Source organism: Agelaius tricolor, unplaced genomic scaffold (genome assembly GCF_023055355.1).
Source record: "Agelaius tricolor isolate 1412-34295 unplaced genomic scaffold, bAgeTri1.0.p SCAF_2, whole genome shotgun sequence".
Lineage (NCBI taxonomy): Eukaryota > Metazoa > Chordata > Aves > Passeriformes > Icteridae > Agelaius > Agelaius tricolor.
In genome coordinates, this window is record NW_027269262.1 from 29,736,253 (window position 1) to 29,763,162 (window position 26,910).

The following is a 26,910-nucleotide window of genomic DNA, read 5'->3' on the forward strand; positions in this document are numbered from 1 at the left end:
CATGTCTACTCTTTCTGAGGATATCAAAGGAGCATAAATATCTTTCTAAGAAGAACCTGTGCAGTAATCTTCAAGCAAATCTTTTTCTTATCCAACAGAACTGTGGCACAAACACATCATAGTTGTCAAAAATTTTTATAACAGTCCTTGAGTATTTCCTTATTTTTTCCAAAAAAGAAATTTTCTGTACTCTAGTAAAATTAACAAGGACTTAACATTTTCTATACGTATGCACCAAAACTACATTTCAGTATACAAGAGATGAGACAAGTGTCTAGCTTGAGAAAAGTATGTGAAGTATCAACTTCAGCTGAAATTAAAATAACCACCTACAAGCAGTCATTTTAGATTTTCCCAGAGAGACTACAGAAGAAGGGAAGACAGTGCTATTATGGTAACCAAAAGAGAGACAGCCACCCAAGAGGAAAAAACATGTCTAGAAAACGAGTTGCTTTCTTAGTCTCAGCTCAAGGACTTGGCACTGGTAGAACAACAGAAAAACTAATCTGGGACTAACAGGTAGTCCTGGTCTGATGTCATTCTGCAAGTTGACACACAGCATGTTTCTAAGGCCAAACAGTGCATACCTCTGATAGAGTGCAGAACAGGGCAGCATCTCGCTGGCTCCGTGCTTTTAACACACACCTAACACTGAGAGGAGAAGCCACCTCACAGTGCTGGAAGTTGAGAAGTGTCAGTGATCAAGCACGAGGAGAGAGGAGGCTGCACCTAGTCTCATTCTCTTCCTCTCCCTTCCCCTGGTTTGTGTCTGCCTCAACTGAAGTCATAAAACGTAACAAAGGCACAGGGGATACTACTTTTGGCAGGTGTGGACCATGAGAACCTTAATCTCTCTGATAACTCATATTTGTTACTTTCTGGTAACTGTCACAAAAACTAAAAATTGTATCTTAAAGTCTGGAAATTCATATCGATTTTGCTTCATGGTTAAGGCAGCAAAAAAACCAATTCTGAAAACACTAACTAGAATCTTATCAGCAGCTTGCTTCAGCTACTCTGCACCTGAGATACCAGACCTTAAAGATAATGTGGGTGTGCCAGTGCCACATGAATTTATTAACATCTGTAAAATGCAGACCCTTCCTGATATAATTATGACAGTAAGTAAGTTTCATCTCTTAATACATTACTGGCACACATACGGCTTCTTTTTATATACAAGAGTAATTGAATGATTCAGAAATCAAAAAATCCAATTGCTGCTCACGTCTCACTTTGGCAATGTATCTGGATGAACCACTTTACCTGCAAGAGCTGTCATCTGCAAATGTGTAATTTATGAGCACTTCATGCCAATTTGGCACAAGGCATACTCAGACATACATATTCGATTTTAGTGAGCTTTGAAAAGCATGCAAAATTAAAATAAATAAAAATCAGAGGACATGGGTCGTGCTACATATTATTCAGATTAAAAATGAAGAAACTTCTGTGAAATGCTTCTGCACAGCTGGCCTACTTTTTTAATTTTTGGGTAAAAGTTCCTTCTACTAAGTTCTGTCCCTAAGGTAGTGAATTTGCTTGTAGACTCCACAAGGGAAAGGGCCACCTTTTCAGGGTTTCGTGGATTTTTTCCTTCTCTTTTACAGACTGGCCATAAAAAGTCTAGAGCATCCCTTTTATAACTACTGTAGTTTATATCAAATGTATGTCCACCTGAATTCAGGTGCACTTCACAGAGCCTGCAGGTAAAGTCCGCTCACTGTTACTGACACAATGAGATTTCAAAAATTTCAACCTAATGCTGCAGCAACCACAGCTGAAAAGAGCCCTTCAGCTCAGATCATGGATTTTTTGACCTTGGAGTTAATTTGATTTTCTAGATCTCTCTGCTCCCAGAACACTGGAGGAAAGAAGAGCATATGGGCTGAAATAATGAGAATTTGAGTTACCAGAAAGATTAGAGTAAGCACATCATAAACTCAGAAGAGGGATTTTCTGGTTATTATACTAAATTTCTATGAGCAGGCATATGAGCCCTGGCTTGTGAATGGGCATGAGAGTAAAAACTACTAAAAAGTGGTATTCATCTCTGGAAAAGTTTGCAAGAAATAGTGTTGCTCTAAATTCCTTACAAAACCCTTTACAATCCATACAACAGTTTATAATCCAATAAAAATTCAAGCTTGGTAACAGGAACGCCCTCAGCCAAAGACACTGTTAGAATAAGAAAATTTCACTCTTTAAGAATTTTCAACTCTTCCTCATACCACTGATGTTTGGTGTTTTTCTATATTCTCTCAGTAGACACTAAAAGGATTGTACTACATCTTTGTTGCAAACCTCTCTGTACAGAGAACTGTCTAATTCAAAATGATGCTTTAAGAGACCTCAGCTATTCAGTTTCTCTTGGGAATATGGCCATCACATTTTAAAAGAGAGTTCAAAGTATAAGAGAAATGCATTCAAAACTTCACAGCATGGTTTCACAATTTATCTTCAGAACAGGTTAGCTCAGAGGTGTTCCAGGAAAGAAGCCCTTCCATTCCCCTGTTCCAAACATTCACTTCTGTCCTAGATGAACCTTCCTCTACCTGCCAGCACAGTCTTCATTATGTGCCATGACACTTTCTACAATGAAATCAGCTATTTCATTTTTACAGTGAATTCATGACAATGGTTACATGACGGGTTAGTTTTAACAAAATAGCTCAGGTCTCCACTCCCCAGCCAACTCATAAGCAGTGACCTAAATAGCTGCATTCCCACCAGGAAAGAACAGTGCACTTATGGCTGGGGAGCAAGAACATATCAGTGCTGCCTTACCCCAGCCGAAGTTAACACTCACTGTCACCACAACTTCAAAACCAAAGAACTCTCTGTGGTGTGTGAAGAACTTTCTTTCTTCACACACCACCAAGAGCTGTTGCAAAAGACAAATTGCCAGTGACAGCTATTGTCTTTGAAAAGACCAAAGTATTCTTCTCCAATGATCCCCCAAATTTCAAGTGATCACCAGGTGAACACTGAAGAATGAAATGACTTCAAGAAGTCCTTTTGAAAAAAACCTCTTAAGCTGCTCTTTGACTCTGTTTAAGGGTTCTCTTCTTTAAGGGATAAAAAGTGACCCTCTTCATATTTCAGTTTCAAATTTAACATGAAAGTAAACTAAGTGCTCTAAGACAGATTCCAGCTACGAATAAAGCTGAAGCAGCAGGAAGCATTTCTTGACAGAGTAAGATCATCTCAGGAGCAATATAAATAAGCAAATTACTTCCAGAGATGACTCCATGACAAGATTTCAACAGTTTTGCTGCTGAAATTAATTCCTCCTCATGAATGATACAACTAAACAAAACAGCTCCAACATATGCAGGCTAGTAATGACACTAATCAGATAAAGTGATACAGTCTTCTATCAAAGCATGGTTCCTCCAGATGGTATAACTGATGCAAATATTGCATACACCTCCCAAGGCAGGACAAGGCTCCAATGACTTTATCAAAACACCATTAAAATGTGGCAACCAGTCTGAAGTACACAGTGGTACACAGACTTTCTTCCCTAACAGAGAAATGTCTACATGCTGTGAAAAATAACAATTAACCTGTCAGAAATTCAGTATCTGACTATTTCTTTGAAATGCCTTTGTATTTGTATTAATTTTTTAATTACTACTTTGACCTGTAATTGTAAGCTTACAATTACTCTTCTGAGAAGCACATTTGAAAGGACCAGTTATTTCTGAATCACCTATTTCTAACAGTCCCAGATTTTTATCATGAGCAGACAATTTTTACTAAGTGCAACACTGCACTGGTCTTAAAATTCATCTCAGAACATAACATATAAAAAGGCCAACTTGTTCAGACCAAAGATCTGTCTAGCCAGCTTCTCATCTCCAGCAGAGTCTAGAAGCAGATGTTAAGGGAACAAAAGAAATAGATAAACCTCTTTAACAATCCCCCCTGAGCATTCTTCCAACCTCTACTTCCACCTCAGGGTATATTATGAACCTCATGCAGGTATTCTAATAATTAATCTTCAATTAATGTATCTTCTTAGTCCTCCTGTTCAAGCCTACAAGTTGCTGCAACTCCAGTGTTCTTTTGCAAGATCTTTCCCATGCTCTTCTGCCTGCTTCATAAACCAATGCATTTTTTGGAAGTCCCTGGTCACTTTTTGGTGACGCAAATATTTTATCCTAGAAGGGACCATAGAGAGTCCAGCTCAGTCATCCTTTTTACACTGGTTCTGATTGTACAGACTTCAATTGTGTAACATCCTTTTATCTAGGCTGAAGAGTCCTTCAGCCATTCCTCACAGAGAAACTGATGCATGCCTTCATTTATCTAACCAGTCTTGTTGCACTCCAGGCTTTGGAGATGCAGGAACCAGAATGGCACACAGTAACCCAGGGTACAGGAAAATCATAGTTTCATACAATGGGGCTACTATTCTGTGTTTCTGTTTTCTAGGTCTGTGGTAACAAATCTTAATGTTTGATATGCCTGGCACATGTTTTTTAAGTATTACCAAGCACTGAGCTAGCCTGTGTACCAGAAAATATAGCTCCCAAGTGATGAGAGTCAGCACAGCAGTAATCAGTTTATGTGTGAAGTTAGGACTGGTTCTCCCCCACATGCATCACTTTCATTTACACTACATTTCATCAGTCATTTTACTTCCCAGACACCACTGTCTTCTGAATTTGTCTACAATCCTGCTGTACCCACAACTTCTCTGGGAAACCTGTCCCAGTGTCCCACCAATGTCATAGTAAAGAATTTCTTCCTTATATCTAATTTAAACCTACCCTCCTCCTGTATAAAGACAATACCCCTTATCCTTGAAAGTCTCAGGAAAGCAATACTGTAAAAAGCCTTTATTAAATTTTGGTAGACTATAGGACACAGATGAACTTAAGGGTCTTGCTTGCCCACACTTCAAAAAGCATGAGGAATAAGGCAGAACTTTTCTTCTGTGAAAACTCCACTGATTCTTTTCAACTAAATCATATTCACCAGGTGCTGGTTCCTACTAAGCCCAGGAGTACAGTACCAATACCCATCCAGCTTACAAGTTTGTACTTCCTGGGTTTCCTGGAAGAATTGTTTTTAATTTTGCCCCTAAGACTTCTGTAGTGACTTATCAGTCATTCCCAACAATTTGCTATTGCTCATTTAATCTGTTTTGTTCTAGAAGCTATTCTACAGTCACTGTAATTTCCAAGAGATTCTACTTTCCATAAGAAAGCTCACCCATAAGAAAGGCTTCACAATGTGATTCCCTCTACTTACCTTCACAGCAATAAGGAAAACAGCATCAATTTACCTCCCCCCTGCAACAACCTGAGCCTTGTGGTTGCTGAGTACCCCTTGTCATCCCCTCAGCCCTCTGACTGCTTGTTGCTCCTGTTGCATGTGAAAAATTATACGTTAGTTTAATAGCATTTTATGGAGCTTTGAGTAAATGAATCCAAGTCAGCACCTATTTCTAGGTGCTTTATGCCTATTTCTATCTACTGAAGTTTATGATCCTTTCATTTCATAGCAAAAACTTCAGCTTTTAAGAGGATAGTTTCTCATTTCCATGGCCTTTAATATTTTGCTGTTCAGATATGCACTCTCTTCCCTTCAGTCTTAGTTATTAGCATGCACTGGCATTAATATTTATTGCTCCCCACACCACTTGTAAGGATGTAAATTCTTTAGGATTGCCATTTTAGCTTGAAAAGTTCATGAATGAGAGCAACAGCTGTCTTGAGTCAATACTGCTTAAGATCCATTGCAGTCTTATATTTAGGAGCTCCTAGGCTGTTCAGATTATTCCTATTATAAAATTATGAAACACAAGCATAAAGAAGGGAGTATTTTCATTTCTTATGTTGGTGGAGACAGTAAACAATGGATTGACCTTATAACTTGAAAGAGCGAAAAGCTGCAATGTTAAATCTTTGAAATATCAGGAAATCCTGAAGTTTTATATCAGACTTCATCCTGTCTTCTTACACTACAACAGATCTGTATTTTAGACAGCAGAAATCTAACCAAGATTATAATAACACATACTGCAACATCAAAACACACATAAAGAATTACCAGATGTGCAAACACAGAACCCTGCAACATTATACTAAAAGCAATTCTAACACTATACTTCTATTCTTAGAAATACCTGATGGAATATCTTTTTCCTATATATTTAATTAAGTCTTTCAGCAACCTTTTTCTTTCCATCCGTTCAAGTTAGCCTGCCTTAGAAGCAAAGAGAAAAACTTACGGCTGATCCAAATTCCAGATGTAACTTAAGCATCATTCTCTTTACTGGTACAGTTTATGTCATTACCAATTAATCATTCATTCAAATACTGGGTTTTGAACTATAGGTAACTTTTAAAAAGTTGCTATAGTAAAGAAAAGTAGTGTGTAAATACAAGCCTAAGTGCAACACATAATTAAGGGACTTGTACCTAAGATGCAGTGTAGTTACATTAAAAATTGCAGGGAAATCTTCTTATGTGTTTAAATGTGCTCCCACTCATACATGCACTAACCCACATCCTCTGCATGTTTACAGATATTTTCAGTCTTAAAAAAACACTGGACAGCCAGAGAATTACACACTAGAAATATGCACTAGGACAAACTACTGTTAGAACATACAAAACATGCCATCTGCAATATGAAAGAAGCCAATGGCAAAATATCAGCACTGTCCCTCATAAAGCAAGGAGTCCTCAGCAGCCTCTCAATGTGTTTGATCCCAGCCTGCAGGGCAGAGAAAACAGAACTGCGTGCTTCAGCATCAGGTTACGCACTAAGATAATCTTGTGAGTTAAGGGCAGTAAACTGTAAAATTCAGATTAAATTTACAGACTGTGACATGCTTCACCAAAATTACGTATGTGTAATAATAAACATTTTTTCATAGTTTCATGTAAATTTTGGATTAAAGATTAAGTACGAGCAAATAAATTATTTTCTGAAATTTTCTTTCAAGATCCATTTTTCTTTGAAATATTCTTTGAATAACTGATTCAAATGTGTACATAAAGCAATACACAGACAGCTTTTGTGTTTAAGAAGTATTTTCTATATAAAATGAAATATGGATAAAGACAAATCCTAGGGTGGTTCTTTTTGCAAATATGAGAATATTTAAGACTAAAAAAGTCGTGTGAGCAAGTCACACGTTTATTGCTACTAAAATAGGCAGCTTAAAAATACTACTATCTACCCCACTAAAATAATCAGGTTATGGTTATTTTCAGTTTGGTTCAGCATAGGTACTGAAACAATGTGGCAACTCTTACAGATTTACAGACCACGTTCTACTCATTATCCAATAACTCAACTGAAGCTTTCCTTTCTTCAGCGTAATGAAAAACAAAAACTAAGTGTCTGTTATTCCCAATTTTAGACTAGGCAATTACTTCATTAGACAATCATACAATCATTTAGGTTGGAAAAGATCTTCAACATCATCAAGTCCAACTTTTGACCCATCACAACCCTGTAAACTAAACCACAGCACTAAATGGCACATCTGGTTGTTTCTTCAATACTTCTAGGAATGGAGATTTCACCACCTCCCTGGACAGTCCACTCCAATGCTTGACAACGCTTCTGTGAAGCAATTCTTCCTGATGTCCAACTTGAATCTGCCCTGGTGCCACTTGAGGCTGTTTCCTCTCATGCCTGGGAGAAGAGGCCAACCCCCACCTGGCTGCAGCCTCCTTTCAGGAGCTCTAGAGAGTGACAAGGTCCCCCCAAGACTCCTTTTCTCCAGGCTAAACACCCTCAGCTGCCCCTCACAGGACTCGTGCTCAGACCCCTCACCAGCTTCACTGCCCTTCTCTGGACTTGCTCCAGCACCTCAATGTCCTTCTTATATTGAGGGGCCCAGAACTGGACACAGCGCCCAAGGTGTGACCTCACCAGTGCTGAGCACAGGTGCCCTGCTCACACTGGCCACACTGCTGCTGATACAAGCCAGGATGCCATTGGCTTCATGATTAAGACAGAGTCATTAAGACAATTGTTCAATTCTATTCCCATCTCATAACATACACCTTAGGTAAAGCTTGAAAACTTTCACCAAGGTCCTATTAAATGCATTCCTGTGACATAACATTTCAGCAAAAAGTAACTCCTGCTACTAAAGAACATTCACTGCATGCAAAAATTCTGTCAAAACACAATCAGTTAACAGTTTTCTTTGAAAAATTATTCTGAAAGAAATTATTAATGTTGCAGTAAAACAAACGAGATCACACATTTTGCTTTTTCTAAGCATTAGCTTAACATGCTGGAAGATTATTGTTTTCTGAGGGAATTGTATCATTGTCTCATTTTCTCCATAATCATTGCCAGGAATCCATAGCAAACCAATTAGACGTTTAAACAGCTGAGATTTTTGTTTGTTTGTTTGTTTACATGCTAGCTCTTTACAGATCTCTTTAGATGTTGATAGATAAAAGTTGAAATTTCATTAAGAACCTATTTCATTCATCAAGACACTATAGGTTTTTTTCACATCAAATCTTCCTTTTGACTTTCCAGCCAATTTCAGCTAAGAATAACAATTTCCTCTTTAGAAATACGTAATATTTTAAGTAACTTTTTTATAAACAGTGAAACATCTGATCAAATTTGAGGTGTCTATGGCAAATGAAGAAAATGAAGCAAATAATGATAACCTTTCTCAAATTGAAAACAAACAGCCCTCATCTTCCCGGCGTTACTGAACAAACTTCCACTGACACATGTTTCAAGGCATCACTCCAAACACCGATCCGGGCTTAAGACCATGTCACAACGTAATCAGGCCCCACCAAAACTGAAAGCTGCAGTAACTTTAAGCCACAGCCATACCCGTGTGCATGCACTCATGTGAAAGTATCGCACACACTAAATTGCACTGAGGCCGTGAGAACATGCAACTTAGTAATGTGCAATATCTCCACCAGAGCAAGCAGAATGGGAGCTTCAGGGAACAAGGGTATGGTGCATTCAGGAAGAGAACAACATGCTGCTCAGGGAAAGGAAAATGGTTCAGGCAAAGGTGTGCATGCTACTACTCGGAAATCTGTGATTTGGAGAATAACTGCTTCATCCATTCAGGACAAAAACAAAACAAAAATAAAAATCCAGGCAAGAGCACCCCCTCCCTAGTTCAGGGTTAAATAATTTAATTTTCTTACTTAAGCAGTAAAGTAGGTGACTCATGAATCAACTTTATTTTACAGAACCCTTCTGAACAAAGCAAATCTCACACTGTTATGGGCAGATAATGATTCCCCTGAACCTTCAAAATACTACATTATTAACTACAGTTACAATGAAAAAATTCACTAACTCCTCTTGAGAATTAAAATTATCTAAACACAGTAAACTCATCCAAGTGGACCTCATGTTTCTAAAGCAAGTCATCTTCCTAAACCTGACAGAGTGGTGCCAAAAGAATTCCTGCAGCTCAACCTACTCTGGCATAAACCTTCTGCCACAGCTGTCAGGCCCCTCCCTGTTTCCCTTTCTTTGTTCCTATGGCTGACTTTAAGTGGTTTCAGTGTAAGTAAATCATGTATTTACTGTATTCACAGGCAACTAATCACCTCTGTCAGTAAAGGGAGACTCTCACACATGATGAAATATTACCTTTGTAATTCATCACATTTTTGTCCTGATATCCACTTATGCAATATGGAAAACAGGGAAAAAAAAAAAAGAAAAAATAAGAAAAAGGAAGAAAAAAGGAAAAAAAAAAAAAAAGACAGGACTGTGGAGGGATTAAATGCAAAGGACAAATGAAGAATATATCAAGAATTAAAAAAGAGTAATAAAATGTGGCCACACCAAGAAAGTTAGAATCAGACTGAGAACAACCTGAGATTGCAAACCAAAGAAAAAAGATAACAGATACACCAACTGGCTTGAAGGACCAAAACTACTAGAGAACAGAAGCTCTTTTACTGCTGAGGCACTAGCAATATTTGGGATGATTATAACTTTCCTAAAGTTTTATTTCCCATTTATAGGCAATGACACATGAAGTTCCAGCATGGAATTTTGAATTAGTTGGTTGATTTGAAAGAGAACTAGTACTTCATACATCAGTCAGAAATCCCTATGGTCACATATGCCACCGGTAGTAATCTTACTCCCAAATTTTTTACTGTGTTTTAGGGAGACATCACTTAAGTACTGACCTTTCCTCTTCCCTGTAGATTAAATGTTGCCTTTCACAGATGCAAACAATGAAGAGACACAAATGCAATATATGACAACAAAGCACACACATGTGTTTAGTCTAACGTCATAGGAGCATTTTCATGACGAAAGTTACTCAAAATTGGGAATACTGGTTTATGACCAATTTGCTAATCTATTTGTTCCATAGTCCAAACACTGCCAGTTCCCATCTGGAGGGCTGGTTGGAGGCAGGCAGCACTGCCTGGTACAAAGGCATGTATCTGGGGTAAAGGCAAATGCCCAGCTTACACTCACATTCACAACACAGGAAAGGACCAAACTAGCAGCAGATCATTCCTTAGATTGCCATTTGCCTTCCAGTCCCAAGGGAGACCTAGAAAAGAGCTATTTTGTTGACTGCCAAGGGTTGCATGGCTCCTTCTTTCCCACTGCCCCTCATAAAGAGGTGCCATCTCTTGAGCACTGAGGCCTGAAGGACTGGGGAGAGAAGGACCTTCCTTCCATCAAGCTGCTGCCTTCCCTACCTGGCAAGAGACACTCCCATCAGCTGTCCTGCCTTCCACAGATGGGAAGGGACACCCACAGCCATGCAGAAGGTGATCTTCCACCACCACTCAAGCCCTCACTCCAGACCATCATCAGCATCAGCCCCATCAGTGCCCTGAGTCACACTAGAGATGCTACCACCAGCAGCATCTCTAGAGCTGGAATTTGTCCTGCTGAGCACACAGCAGAGCTCCTACAGCCATCCCCTTCTCCTGCCCATGCTCACCCAGATGGTTACTGAGGGAGGCTGTCACAAGCCTTGCTCAAGTCAGAGCAAGTGGCAGTCACTGCTGTCCCCTGGTCCTCCTTTGAGGACAGTCACCACCTCAAAGCCAGGCTCATGCTTTTCCCAGCACAACTTATCCTTGTGGAGCTGTGCTGGCTGGTGCCTCCAAGTGATCTTCTGTCTTTCCCAGCTCTGCCTCTGTACCACTAAGTTTGCCAAACAAGCTCTTGGCTCAGGCATAGCATGATGTTCTTGTCAAATCCCTGCTCAATCCCACCACCTGATAAATGCTACTGGCATTTTGCTTCTCTGGCATCCTGGATGAATAAATTTCCTATCAAAGGCCAGCAGGGCAATTCATCCCACGGTTTGCAGCAGGCAGTTCTTGGATTACACTCAGCTTCTTCAAAACTCCTATAGGGTCACCACAGCTGCATCTGTTTTTTCCCCACTACTCAAGTTCAAATTTATAATCTGTGGTATTTTGACAGAAACAGTGAGATTCAACACTTGGCTCAAAGCAGCCTGGAAAGCTGCTCTTACCCCTATACAGCTCATAAATCTATTTGTGTGAACAGAGAACTGCCACTGTATTTGCAAACTCACCATCAAAGGAGTTAGAAAAGTATTTATAAAATTTATAGCTATTTATAGTCTAGAAAATAAAAAACACAGCACAGTTCCGATGAGAGAAACTGATATGGGAAAAGGTCTTTGTTATAGAGCTTGCTGGGTAACATCTTTAAATTAAGGGATTTCAACAGAAACAAGTTGCCAATTGCCCTCCTCTTCTTTCCCCCTTGCTCTTTTCCTCTGAAATAAATGGCAAAGCACACAAGGGAACAGACTTCCTTTATTACATCTAAGTTTCCTAGCGCATTTCACAAACAGATTTTAAGTAAAAGAGCACAGAAGTGACTGGCAACATGGAGGATGATTATTCTTATGTCATTTGGTTTATGAGCAATAGAGAGATTAAATCTGTCTCTTGCCAGGAGGACCCCTGCCCTCTAGACAGGACTAGTTAGACGCTGTCTTAGCTTTGTGCACATGCTATGTCCTGGTGAAGAGTGGTGGGAGCTGGAACACAGTTCGTGATCTTTGAGATTCATTAACTGAATCTTTTTGGTCAGCCTGAAAGCATGGATATTTTGAGGGTGAATGCATATTGTGTAATGCTATCATAATGTAATAATGAAAGCAAACTACAGATGTTTCACTATTTGGTAATTCATAACAAAAATGGAGCCTCTTCCATCCTTCCATCAAGCACTAATATCCACTTTGCATGCCATTTGCAGATGACATGGAGAAGCCATTTTTATGTTCCTAACTCTGCAGCAACAACTCATCTCCAAAAAGAAAGAATAGTTGCTACTTAGGGACAAAAGAAAGGGCTTGAAGTAGCAATTATTTTTCATATGACAACAGATTGGGCTTGCATAAATTAATGAGAAATTGTTACTACACTTAGCATATTTATATACTGAAGATCACAATAAGTTTTGAGTGGAATGCAAGCAAACTGAGAATCATTAGGATACATTCTTGGGTACAACTGAGAAGTGAGGAACTTCCGAAAATCTCAGAAGATAAAGAATTCAAATAAGGCACCAAGTACAGGCTACTCCAATCAAATATGAGTGACTGATTCAGGCTACCTTAGTGAATACACAGACCGAGGTCCCTTGTGTATGACAAGCTGCTTCCCATTCCACATTGCCCATTCTCCAGACACCAGCTTTCTCTCCTCATATTTGCAGTTACTGATGCATGCTGGCTCTTTCCTACTCGTTTTCCCGTGGCTTCTCTAAAATTATTTTCTTTCTTTCCTCCACTCCAGTTCTGAGAAATACCTTGGGTCACCTGTGTCACATACCTGTAAACTTGTAACTGCATTTAATACAATCATCCTCACACTGCATCCATGCCCAGACAAACCATATTCTACTTTTCCACACTGTTCACCTCTACCCTGGGCTAAAGAGAACAATTTGTGAGACTAGTATGTTTCTAAATCCACTCACACTATTCAGAAAAGATAGAACTGAGATACTAACCATGTGATCAATGAAAACTCAATAGCAGTCACTCAAGAGAAAGGCTATTAACTTTTTGGCAGAATTCCAAATCTGTTGCTTTTTACCTGAATTGCCCCTTCATTTCAAATGACTACAGCAGTTAGCATTCTTGTTCAAGATCCTACACAATATAATACAAACTTGCCATTGTTAAAATGGCAAACATTTAGCAATGAGTTTGGAAAGCAGCTCTAATACCTCTCCAGTTTAAAGCCTACTCATGTACTGTATGTATGCACAAGATGACACAGAAAGCAGTGGTGTTGCTTTGATACAGAATTCAGCAGAAAGTCTGTTCGCTTTGCCCAGACCATCAACTTTTTTGAAAAAGTAAACTATGACTTAAACACCTTATTTAAAATCCAGTTTATTACATTACCAGCATATTAGTGTTTCAAGCTGCTAACAGGTGAAAGCTGATTATTTTATTAATCTGTGATGAATGAACTCTACTGCACCACCCCAAAAATAGCTTTACTGTGATATCTTCATGAACCACATTTAAAAACATTAAAAAATTCTCCTTTAATTTCTAAAGTAGTTTATAGCCAACACACAAAAATGGTGACTCAGCAGGAAACACTGTGGATGCACTCTGTAGGTGCAGCACAGTAGTGTTCCAACTGTGATAAGGACAGCGCTCCCCTGGTGTTCCCTTTGGTGTAATTTGCTTTATGGAGATCATGAACTAGATTTCTTTCAGGTGAAACTGAACTGGAAAATATTCTCCAGAAGCATATCTAATGCATTCCAGGTACAAATGGGTACTTATTCTCCAATATTAGACAAAATACTTCAAACTAAATAATTCTGAAATGTGTACAGCACTGACGTCAGGTCCTCCATTTCTACTGTTTTGCTGCATGCATCTGCTCCTACTGAGCTGTACCAGCTGTTACTGCCAACACAACTCCAAACACTGCTTCCTGATGAGTTAGGGATGTCATGGATGTAGCAGTTTTACAAAACACTACTATTCATAACAAGGCAGACCTTTGAAAATTGTTAGCCAAGTCCAATCAAATTAACAATCAAAGGGGAAAAAATCATCAATTCTAGGTTCTTAAAAGCATTTTTGCGACTCATATTTGAAACACAAGCTGTTGCAACTGTTAATTATTTGCAGCTGAACATCAAATTTAAAGCAGAAATTTAAACAAAGGGTAAGAAATCAGCAATTTACCTTATTGCTTCCTCCACAGATTGGCCAACTATATTTGAGGAGGGACCTGGCTGAGACAAAGGTGTCAGGCTTATCACCCATTTTACTGGCTTGTAATACTCATCACTGGAGCTTAACAGGTAGAACAGCGTGGTCAGAAAAATCACCTGCAAAACAAATTGGAGTTTTAAATTACAAGGAAAAAATACAGCATTAGAGTATGCAGCTATGCTTCAGATATTGAATTTTACTGAAAAGGAAGAGGATACTCTTCCACAAGCCTGGATTTAGAAAAACAGAGTTGAAAGAATTATTTACTCCCTTGCTCCAAAAAGGACCTAACATTTACAGCTAGACATTATAAAACTTCCGCCTCTGTTCAGCTTCTTTCCAAAGTCACATCTAGACCAAACAACTAGAGTGCTGATAAACATTACAGTTGTGGGGCTCTTTGGTTCCTTTTCAGCATGTTTAATCAAAAAATTTCAGCATGTTGCAGATCAAAAAATTGCTGAATAGTTACATCTATTCTCCAAACAAGCAAACAAAACTGCCAAATAAATTTGGGCTGTCTCAAGAGTCATTATGCAGCTGGGTATCAGATATGAATTACACAAAAATTCACAACCATAAATTTTATGTTAAGCTGGCAATCGTAAGTGAATATTCCTCCTGTGAGTTTGATGATGAGTCTCAGCGGAAGTGATGGCAGTTCCACTGCTTCAGTTAAAAGACAAAGAAATTATTATCAGATTGGATTAGCTTCCTCTATGTTGCAGTCAACTATGTTTCTCTTATCTTCCTGTTAGTGGGCTCAGCAATTTCTTGGGTAAGAATGAATCACAGAACTGTGTCTATCTTGAAACAGAATACCTCAAACAAGAAAAATCCATTCTGTATTCTCCAAACCTAAACTATAGCTTATATTTGTTTTATGTACACAACTCAGATATTTTTTCTTTCCTCCCAAGATTAGAAAGAATTCTTTTACTTTCCTTGTTTCCAACCTACTTGTATTCTAGAATAAACCGCATCTTAATCTTTTCTTTATGAGCCAAACAGCCTGATCTCCATAAGTCTCTTACTTTCAAGCATTTTATCCAGTTTGCAGACACCTCATGCTCTTTTCCTTCACTGCCTCTGAAGATGCTCAGAAAACAAAATGCAAACAGCATTGCAATATTTCATTACCGATCTCAAAATGACATCTGTCTCTGCTCCTAATTTCTTTATACTCAGTAAAATGCTACTACCATTTTCCTCCTACTCTGCCCTCCCAAACTTAAACTTGAAAGTCACATTCAACTATTAACCTCTAATGACCCCCCATCCAAATTGCCATATATTGGTTTAGGCTATATTCCATCTCCCCAGGTGTTTAATTTCTGCCTTGGGAGATAAACCAATCTAGCTAATAAAACAAGTTATTATATTAGCAGATTTTAATAGCATGCTGTTAACACTAATTTTGAGCTTAAAAAAATAATAACAATAATTAAGCCTTGCTTTAACGAGAGATAATCTAGCGCCAGTAGCAGTATCATCTATGTTTTGCTACAGCTTCAAGTAAGAGAATCTTAAATCACACTTTAACATCTCTTGTAATTCTGAAATTATGGCTATCTTTCTTCCTTGATAGGCTCTGCCATTTCTAAGCTACTATATTTCCTGATTTCAGTAGAAAACTCTATACTGAAGCAGCAGGCACCCAGATGATGTTGTGTCTTCCTTCCACTGAGCAGATCCTTCTGCAAATGCAGTTTTCAACACAGAGAGCAGCATATTGCCCTAAGCACAGTAAGTATAATGTCTGCTTATCCTGACTGTTCTTCCCCAGTGTTTACAGAAGAAACTTGCTTTCTTAAGGAGACACAAGATAGACATAGCCACCTGAAGAGTGAAAGCCAAAGCGAGGACTGGGAATGAACAGCAGTGGAATAAAATAGCATTAAGCTGAACTACAAGACAGAAAAACTTACAAATCCTACTCAATTTCTGCTAAAAGAAGATGGATCTAACCACAGCACCACACAAAATTAATTCTGGAATTTTGGAGTATCTGCCTTTTAGGAAATTAATGCATTTCCTTTAGCACAGTAGATGTAGAAATGCAAAAAAAGAACCCATAGTCACAGAGTGTAATAATGTATTATCAAATGGCTTGCTGACTCTTCCAACAAGTAGAATAACCTCAATACTACATTCAGCAGCAAAAGATATATACTGTTTTAGAGCAACTGGAGGCTAAAAGCTTTCAGACCTCTTGTACAGGATATCTGAGGTACCTAAATTGTTTCCTAAGCAACAATTCAAGATCCTGCTGATGACTATGAGAAAGAATTTACCAAAGACAAAACAGTATGACCTTTCCATAGTTAAACAATTGATGGATTACTAGTTCACGCTGTAGAATTTGTCCTGTAGCTGAAAACATTAAATACTCTAAGTTGACGAGGGATAGACTGAATTCAAGGAGAAAACTCTGGGTAAACACTCTCTACCAAAATGATAATTCAGCATTTCCACAGGTATCAAGAAACACACAACCTAATTGCTTGTGCATCAGGTCCATTGATTCAGTAAATATTTTTGTATCTACTTTTTATACTCAATTTTCTGCTGAAAAGGTTCAGGGTTTTTGTTTATTGGGAGGTTTTTGCTTGTTTTGGGTTTTCTGGTTGTTTGTTTAGTTGTATGTTTAACAGCATCCAAAATCTGCGCATTCCCTGCAAGACTGTAGATGCCCATCAGCCAAATGGAGCTTTTTCTCTTCCAATCTTAGTAACAGAATATGAGCAGAGTGAGTGAGTGTGTGCACATGTGAGTACACACAAGTGCATAATTCTACACCCACACAGAGGCATATACATACATCCATGTGCACATGTGTGCAGACAGGAACTTGTATTCAGAAGTGAAATACAAGTGACACTTCTGTAACTAATGATCAGTTTTCAAAAGTCTGCTGAAAATCTGAACACAATCTTACTGGATTGTGGATGGATGTGCTACACAGATTGACATTCCTACTTAATTTTTTGATGGAAGATTATTTTTCAAAATTGAGCTTTTGAACGAAGTGTCCATTATTTCCATGCTTTAAGGAACAAATTTTTAAACCTAAAATAAAATTCAGTATTTTAATTTCTATTCAATATAGCTAAAGCTGGATTGAAATGTAATCAGTAGAAAAGCTAACCACTTTGAGCATTATCTTGTTGGAAAACCTAAGTTAGTGTGTGCCACCCCAAACTAGTAAAAACTTTTCTGTGGCAACTAGAAAACCTGAAAAATGAAAAAATAAAAGTACAGTTCTAGCATCTAACCATTAAAAGAATTCCAACACAGCAAGATCCCAACTACCTCTGCTAAACCAGCTGACTGCAGAAGTGCCCCAGCAAGAGGCAGGATGCTGCTGGCAGACAAAAAGTCAGGATCATGCATCACAGCAACAGCACGCAATGATCTTGATGTAAGTGATTAGGCATCTAAAGATAAATTTTGTATCCGAGCCTGAGTGGCTTGAAATCACTGGCAATTATTTTCCAAGCTTGCAGTTTTTGTATACTAACATTTTGGACACAGTTTTAAACGTGCCATCTTGGGTGAAGTTGTGGACTAAGGAAGAAATAAAATGCTCTCATGCAATCTATTTTTATGGAAGACAACTAGAGAACAAAATTAGTGATTTCCCTGGAAAAAATTTTTCCATCTCCTGAATGCAATGGCTTGTACAGGGATATGCTTAAGCAGACATGCCATAAGATCTCAGCAGTTATGTAGGACATTACAAGCTACAGCTTAGTACCTTCAAAGCCTAAAACAAGAATTTCCCACTAACAAAATAGTGAAGAGACAGGAAGACTTAATACCTCCTAATCTTGCCCTCTGTCAAGAATGCCCCCAAACAGATAGAAAATTGGCAAAAGCTTACAGAATTTTGGTATTAGATAAGTTTAGAAGATGTTTTCAATGCTTTAGGTTTGAATTTTCATTGTTACAGTATGTGCAATTAGGTTACTCGAGTAAAATGGACCATGTAAATCAATGACACACTACTTACCACTGAAAGCACAAAATTGAGAAGAGCTGTCCCGCTGTGGAAGAGGATTGTCACTAATGCTGTAACCGTAGTAAACAAGAGGCTCACATTGCGACTCATCACTATCCACAGAGACTCCAGGATCTGAAAAAGGAGAGAGAAGACAGATTTAGACACTGGATGCTATTAGCAAGGACAGAGAATTACTTGCTGAGTGATTAATCTCCATCAAGCTAAACAAAGATATCTTAAAAAAAAATCATCTTCCCTCACTCCTGTACTACAGCAGGTTCTAGCAAGCAAATATCCACTTTACCAGAGGTAAGTTTCTATGTAGCTGATTATAACGTTTTGGAATTTTTCTCTCAGTAGTCAAAATTATTTCATTGTGAGAAATTGAAAAAAAACTACATGTGGTGACACTTGTTTACTGTGATTAACATTCTTGCCAAGCATATCTTGTCTTGGGAGAAAATATTCACCTTTTCAAAAGCAGAAATGTTAAGACATGAAGAACAAGGAGTAACATCACAAGGCAGAAATAAATATGATGCTCCCAATCAAATAATAAAATTACTACTTCAATATATTTGTTCTTAAAAGCTTTCATGGTAATGAAATGCATGTTTTTAGTAATACCTGCAGAGAAATGCAACAGTTGTGACTTTGAGTAAGGCTACATCAGTTAATCAAGTAATTATTAAAAACTAACAACTACTAGTCTTGGTTTAACAAATAGCAGTTAGACCAAATTAAAACAAAACCATTCAACCAACACCCCCTAAAACCAAGAAACCTTTCCTCAGCAGTCAGCAATTGTAGAGCAGACAAAGGAGCGTAAGCCATGTGATCACCTCTCCTTTAGAAGCGAGTGAATCATATTAAACATAATTTATTAAGCATGAACTTGAGAGGGAGTAAGTGCTGGAGGAAATGACAGGGAATTACAACACAGAAAGACCTACTTAGTTCATGCTTCCTACTCTTTAATGGGAATTATGAATGTTAAAGCTCATCTTTTGTACAGATGTTATTAATGTCTCTTGAGAATTCAAGTGAGGTTAGAAGTGAAGAGGACACTGCTGAAAAAATGTTCTCCCACTGGCACCTATCCCTTTGCTTCTTCTATTGACTACAAATTCATTCTGGGGGTGTAGCAGTGCTACGAATTCATGCAGCCCCATGGTAACATTATCATATGCACATTATGTTAGGAGGACTGTAGACACACAGGACAGTGAATTCTGAGGGAGGGCATGGTTTGTAGCTAAAGCAGAGGCCTTCCAGTTGGCATTCAGGAAGGATAGTGCAATCATTGTTAATAGCAGGCCTTAAGCTGTATTCAAGGTTCCCCTCCCAGATATTTAAGCTTGTTACTAGAACTTGGTGTGTGAACAGGAGCTTCTGTGCCACAGGTCTTCTGTTACAATGTGGAGCTTAATCACAGAACAGCAGCAACGGCCTTGAAAATAGGGACATAGGTTGAAAACAAAGGTCCCTGAAACAGGACTCAAAGCAGTGCTTTGAGTAAGAAGGTATTGAAGATGCACAACTTTGAGCTAGGAAGATTGCTCTTCCTTCAAGAAAATGAGGTAGGAACTAAGAAAGAGGGGAAAAACTACAATAGGCTAACAACAGGACAAGGCAGCTGTCATGACCTGGAAAAGTAGTACTTTTCCCATGTATCAGAGCACACAGTACAGGGCAGAGGCCAAGGGGCAGGAGCTGTCTGGAATAAGAACACCTTATGAAAGGACAAGCTCCTTAATCTGAGGGAAGAGGACATCCATTAAGTTCCAGCTCTGCATACCTAAAAGCTCTTCAGCCAGCTCATTTACACTCCTGTGACTCAGCCCATTAAGCACAGTCTCTATTGGTGACAACTACACCACCATATTGATGGTTTTTTAGCCTCACAGCTTATGTAGGACATGATTGCTAAGGACTGACCACTTTCAACACACAATGATAATGATTAGAAAACCATAGGCATGAAGTATGTGGTTAATGAAAAGTGGTCTAGTAAAGTTTTGCTCTAAAGAGTAAAACTACTTGATTTAACAGCCTTCTAACTAGTAATCACAGCAACTGTTAAAACCCTCACTTGCAACACATAAGCTGAGCTGTTACCAGTGAGAGATTACAAGGAGAGGAGCTTGTTCCATCTGCCAGAGGAGAGCACAGAATTGGTGGGACTGTGAAAGTTTTCAAAATAGGATGTTTCTCCAGTATAGGCAGGATTTATTGAACACTTTCCCTAGAAGCTTAAGCCTGAGGGCTGATAACCAGGAGTATACAACTGCACGTAGTTTGAATGTAGGTATCAGTTTGTTCCATTAACATCAGGAATGGCTGGAATGGCTCTCCTACATGAACATCCTTGTATTGTGGAGTCATTGATTGGAACTGTTGAACCAGTTATCACCAGCATCTGCTTTAGAGTAAGGGTAGATAGTGCCTTTCTACAGCTTTGGTATGTCTCAGGAAAGCAACTGCATCTTTTAGGACTCCAACTTTTAGTCTCCAACTACTGAGTATTCCTTGTTACTCATATGTATCATTAAAATTTCAAGATACAAGCTTTGCATTGCTAAGGTGAGAAGACAGACAGAGCAGACACTAATCATTACTGAATACAGTGTCAGAAAGTGCTCAAATACTTCCCTACAACTCACAAAATCAAATTACATGCAGCTGCATCTAAGAGTTCAGAACGCTGTTTGATTCCCAGAGCCTACTGCAGCTGAGTTGATGAGGTCACCTACTACACATAAAGAATTGCTACCACCTTGCCAGCTGAGTTCTCCAAAACACAACAAAGTGTGACTATGTATGCAACAATGTTACATTACTCTTAGTTACTTTTTTCCTATTAAATAACAGAAAACCACACCTCTTTCCCCAAACCACTGCTCAGTAAGCAGCTGTAAGGGATCAGTGTTTAAAAGAGCTACAAAGCTGTACAGAATTCAGGACTCTCTTACACATCACACTGTGCCATCACCAGCATCAGTTACTCTGCCTTTCCAATCTGTAACGGGCAAGAAAGAAAAATTGCACACAATATTCTCAGGCATCCAGAGTGTCCTCTTGGTCACTTTTAAACTGGTCAACACCTGAAAATGCGGGTTAAAAGGCATTTGATCAAAACAGTAATTTACTGAGAACTTCAAGTCAGCAAACTTCTGGAAGCCAGATAAAAATGTACCTAACTCAATTCTGTAAAAAGGGAATAAAACTGGATACAAAGATTAAAAAAACCCCAACAAGCTAGTTGATGCATTACTGAAAAATGGACTGAATTAACGATAAACTTATGAGATTACTTGAAGAAACTACTGGAGCCAGAGAAAAATATTAGGATGTGTAGTAACTCAGTGAAATATTTGAGGAGCTGACTTGATTTAAAATGCACAGATCAGTCATGCTAAAAGCACGGGAAGGGAAACCTAACTAAGCTGAAGCCTGCTGTGAACATCTCTGTGCAAGGTCTTCAGTCTTCCTGTCTGGGAGATCTCTGAATGAGATACCACCTGCTGGTGAAATGATGAGTATTCTTGTGCAAGGAGCCAAAAGATCAAATTAAGAAGACATTAGCAATGTCTCATGTAACGTCAAGGGAGCTCTGAGTCATCATTCACAGATTTAGCCAGCAGCAATTCACTTTCTCAATGCTACAAGCATACAAGAAATGGAGAAAAAGGGTTATGAATGGAAAAACAGATGAGTGAGGAAAGAATGAGTCTTTTTTTATTTTTCAGAAATTAAATCTTAATAGTCCAGCTCCATGCTGCCTATTTCATCCATCTGATTAACTACCTTGGAGTGGAGTATGGGGTGCAAAATACAAGACAAAGTGAGGCTCCACTCTTGCTCTCTCTGCCAAGAATGAGATGAAATAAACCTCACTTCAGAAACACAGCACTGATTATATTATGCTGGTTTTTAACACTACTGCTCCTAATACTGGAAAAAGGCAGCAGTGCTGCTAACACCAAGGCTTTTAGAGGAAAAAAAAAATAAACAAACTGATGACTTGGAAAAGCTTATCTTCATATTAAATCTTCAGGCAATTTACATGTTTCTATAGTAAATTACTTCAAAATAATTAAGGTCTGTCTACATCAAACGACAGCTAAGCATAACTGCTATAATGAACAGCACATTTTGAGGGGGGTACAGAAATCTTCCAAGCTTTACCTGATACTCAAAGTTGCAAAGTTGAATCGATGCATGTTGTTACAAATTAAATGAACACCAGCAATTCCCCAGCACACCTACATCAGTAATTTAATTACATGCCTTCAACCCTAAAATGAAAATTTCTTCCATTACAGGAAAAGCCTGAAGTGAAGCACTAGCATCTGTCTTCTCTTAACATTTTTCTTACAGCAAACATTCCTCCTATTAAGGAGGAAATACACTTCCTTTGACTTCCATCAATGGAAAAGAGCTTATCTGCTTGTGGCTGTAATATGACATTGTCAAATAGCTGTTTTTTCAGAAAAACTGTCATCTGTTCTACTCTGAAATACTTCAGAAAGACAAGGGGATAGCAAGACAGTTATTTTTTGGTAAACTCCATCTATGCATAAATATTTGTTACATGCAAGTAGTGTAATCACACACATTTATTCTTTTCCAAAAGTGGAGGAAATCTCATTAGAGCTTTGTATCTGCTTCTTTACACAGTTCTTTACAGCTATCTCATTGTCTTTAAATTATCTGTATGTTAAAAAAACCTGTCAACACAGCTTTGGGACTGTACTGTGTCTTGCTATATTCTTAAGAACTGCAAGCCAACATTGATTTCAAGTGTTCAACTTTACTCTTCCCACAAACAACAAACTCAACTGAAAAATAAAAAGATAGAACAGTTTGGGTTGGAAGGGACCTTAAAGATCATCTGGTCGCAATCCCCCTCCCATAGGCAGGGTCACCTTTCCTTAGACCAGGTTGCTCAAAGCCCCATCTAATCTCATCTAAATCCCACTTAAAGGTCCACAAAATATGGAAAAAGCAAACAAACAAAAAACACAAACTAAAGAATCTAAGCAACAGAAAAATTAAATCCCCAGAACATACACTCCCAGAAGCACTCCTATAATTTAGAATATTAACTCTTCCCAATTCAGTATGTCATTCTAATAACCCATTGTTCCACTTCAGAATACCAGGAGAAAGGTTTTCATGCTCTGGTAAGAACATAAATCCTGAATACAATAAGGCTGCTATGTATCTTAGGCTAGGTAAGAAACTTGCTTAAACATACCAGACTTAAACAAAAGCTATTCTTATTTTAATAATCCCCAAATTTAATGACCTAAACAAGAACAGAGACTGTATTTTCATCAATTTTAATTAAAAACATTAGCATGAGTAACATTTATGCAATGCACTGTAGATGAGCAAGCCAGGAAAGAAAATGCTGCCCAGTGAGGATGTGAAATCAGGATTTAGAGCTTTATACTAAGCTGACTGGTATACAGTCTGCCATTAAGGACATGAGTACATGGAGAAAAAAGACAGGTGTTTCCCCACTGCTGATGAGTAATGAGTTCCTGGAAATAAACAGGAAAGCAAGTCATTTGCTGGCACTTTTTTCTTGAACTTTTAAACCAGGTTTTAGAAGTAAAGCAAGCATGTTAGCTAGATGAAAATTTTAATGTTAATGTTTTTCATTCTTAAATATTTATTCTCTTTACACTTTTCTTTGCCTCTCTCTAGCCTGCTAAGACCACTGAAGCACATTTTACATCATGGTTTCTGAGCACTGTGCAGCAATGCTGCAAATGACACACTCTTATCAAGTGGTTTCTCCTCCTTCTGTGCCTCTTGCCTAGAAGGAAACTCCACATTGATTTTAAATCATGATGTGCTGTGCATTTTTAAAACCTTTGCCTCAAGCATGCATGACCAACTTTGAGAAAGTACCAAGCAAATTTCATAATTAACTGAAAAAGGTTTACTGCAATAATGTTTCTCTCAACTCTTCCTTGTTTCACATCTGCTTCTATGGTAGAAGCTGTAACAATTTAAGAAGCAATTGGGGGAGGACAGAAAAAGCACACATGCCTATCAGTCTAAACCAAGGACTGCTTGGAGGCAAATATTAGCTTTAACTACATCCACAGATCTGCTATAGTGCCAGATAGGTATAAATAATAGTCTTACAAAATTTAAGATAATGTAATGACAACAGCTCAAGGCAAGGATGAGCTATATTGGGGATTGATTCTATGTATTAAGCATTTAGGATTTAACATGATTTTTGTAGTGAAACACCTTAATTTGGATTGCTTTCAATGCTTCCTCTTTTTCTCCTCATAAGGTGAAATGTTTTTATTCAGGAATTCACACTGTATAAAATATCAATTTCATTCTCCACAGAACTTTCATAAAAGAAAAAAATAAGCTGCTTTAAACTCCACAAATAATAGTAATTTGAGGTAAAAAACCAAAAAGATCACCCCTCCACTTTTTTTGCTTGGTTTTGTTTTCACAACCACTAAGTCAATAGCTTCTCCAGTTATAACTGATTTGTTTTCTTCTTTAAAGAGAAAAGACTACATAAAATAATGCACTGAAAATCAGCTTGCAGGTGACACAGGTAACAATATGACTCAGGAAGAGATGGAGAAAGCTGGTATCCATGAAGATGCTGAAAGCACAAGAGCTTATCATAAACATTTCTGTTTGTTTTGCAGCTATATCTTAAATAGGTTTGCAACAATTGCTTAGGTAATTGTAAATAACACTAACAGTGTTTCCATAATTTTCCATTTACTTGAATCCATAACTTTAGTGGTACTCCAAGGAGAAATTTCTATCAGTTAAAAATTAGACCAATTTCATAGTAAGTGCCAAGAATACGTACCGAGAGAAACGTTTCGATGTTATCGTGAACAAACGATGCAACATCTTGCCAGTCCAGAATATCTCCAAGCCAGCTGTTCTGACGGTTTATGTGCCACTTGTGTCCTTTGTGTCTTCCAGAATGTGTTACATTCTTAAAAACAAAGAAAATAGACATTTGAATAAAATTTAGAGATATGAGAAAGACAATAGCTAATGCTTTAGACTGGTGTTTTCTTAATGAGGAATAGATCCAACATGCATCTAAATGCTTAGAGCTGCTTTAACTGGCATCCCCTAAAATACCTGGAAGTCCTCTGTACACTGGAAAAATTAAAATCTGACAGAAAACTGTAGTTAATTATCCCATTTAATTACATATGTGTATGTTGTATTGATTCACCTCAGTTAAAAGTTAACTTTACTGCTTGACTGATACAATGGTATCTGTTTTGCTCTTAATGAAAGCACGTAAGAAAGAGGTAATGATTTCAATTATTGCCCACATAATTTATGGTTTGCAACATACAAGTTTTCCCAGCACAGCCCACCAAGAAAAACGCAAGCAGAAGTTCAAGCAGCTAGTTTTCTCACTATTAGTTTCTACCTCTCCAGAGGAAATGTTCAATCACACAAAACCTAAAATCTAAACTGGATGCAGGAGGATTTCTTCTGACTACCGACCTTTGTAACTGCAACACAACAGGACATGGCCATAAAAACAATAGCTAAATCCTTAAGTGGCTCCTCCCTAATTACGATGCCGCTATTGCCCAGTGAATAATACCTGATTTTCATCTTGAATGCCACAGGCTGGGACTGTGACAAGTGTTTCAGAGAAGGATGTCAAAATTCTCTGCAAGCAAGCTTAAGCAAACTTGCTGACTAAAACATCCTAGTCTTTAATAGAAGAAGACTTCTCAAGTTCTTAACTCTGATTTTTACAATAAGCATCCCACTAGTTGTTAAATTTTTTTGCACACTTTTAGCCTTAGCAACCTCCATACAAAATGGCAGTATCTTTTTTTGCCACACATGGCAAATAACATTCCAAGTGCAGTCCCTGCACTGATTTATCTAAGAGTATTACATTTTCTGCTCATTACCAATTCTCTCTAGATGCACTGTTACACTTTGTGATGTACTATTAGCAACCATCTATAACAATCCACTGCCAACACCGAGATCTTTCTTCTGAGCTAGCAATTTATTTAGAGTAGAAACATATGAGCAGTCAAAAATCTCCCTCGAATAGGCCTTCTGTATTTGTAAATATTTGTATTTCTGTGTAGAGACTTATCACCTGTTCATCTAGTTCTATACCTAAACTGTTATTTCTTTAGTGCAGAGATCTTCTTGGAACTTTAGAGGTACTTGAAGAATAACTGCATAAAGAAAAGTGTTAATGTAATTGCAATCATTTAAATGTACAGAAGTATTTCAGGAATATGACTTCTGGATTTGATATTTCCATTGCACAATGGCTAATGAATTGCTCTTTCCTTTAAACTGCAGACAGCATTGGCAGCATAACAATGATTTAACTCTTAGGGACTTTTCAGGATTCAGTGTACAGAACACATTATAAGATGGCTGCAAAAATGCATTGTAAGAAACTTAATGAGAGGGCAATTCCTTTCTCACCATTTCAAATTAATAAAAGTTACTCAAATCATGCAGAAGACCTTTTCCCAAGACCTGAACAACCCGAATAATCAGCAGAAAGTGCTAAAGTATGAAATACTAATTATAAAAAGTGAGAAAACTATAAAACGGCACACACAAAAACACGCTTTACTACTTGAATGTAGGACGCAGCTGT

At 38.0% G+C, this 26,910-nt stretch overlaps 1 protein-coding gene across 2 annotated transcripts in view; it reads right to left on the minus strand.

Annotated features, from left to right (window-relative positions):
* TMEM245 (transmembrane protein 245) overlaps positions 1-26,910 on the minus strand; it is a 77,860-nt gene that overhangs the window by 13,589 nt on the left and 37,361 nt on the right. For both annotated transcript variants that reach the window (XM_071455086.1, XM_071455079.1), the window contains 3 exons: positions 25,111-25,242; positions 18,255-18,377; positions 14,213-14,358 (listed from right to left, as the gene is read on the minus strand). In XM_071455086.1, coding sequence (XP_071311187.1) covers positions 14,213-14,358; positions 18,255-18,377; positions 25,111-25,242 — 401 coding nt within the window. The remainder of the gene's footprint in view (positions 1-14,212; positions 14,359-18,254; positions 18,378-25,110; positions 25,243-26,910) is intronic.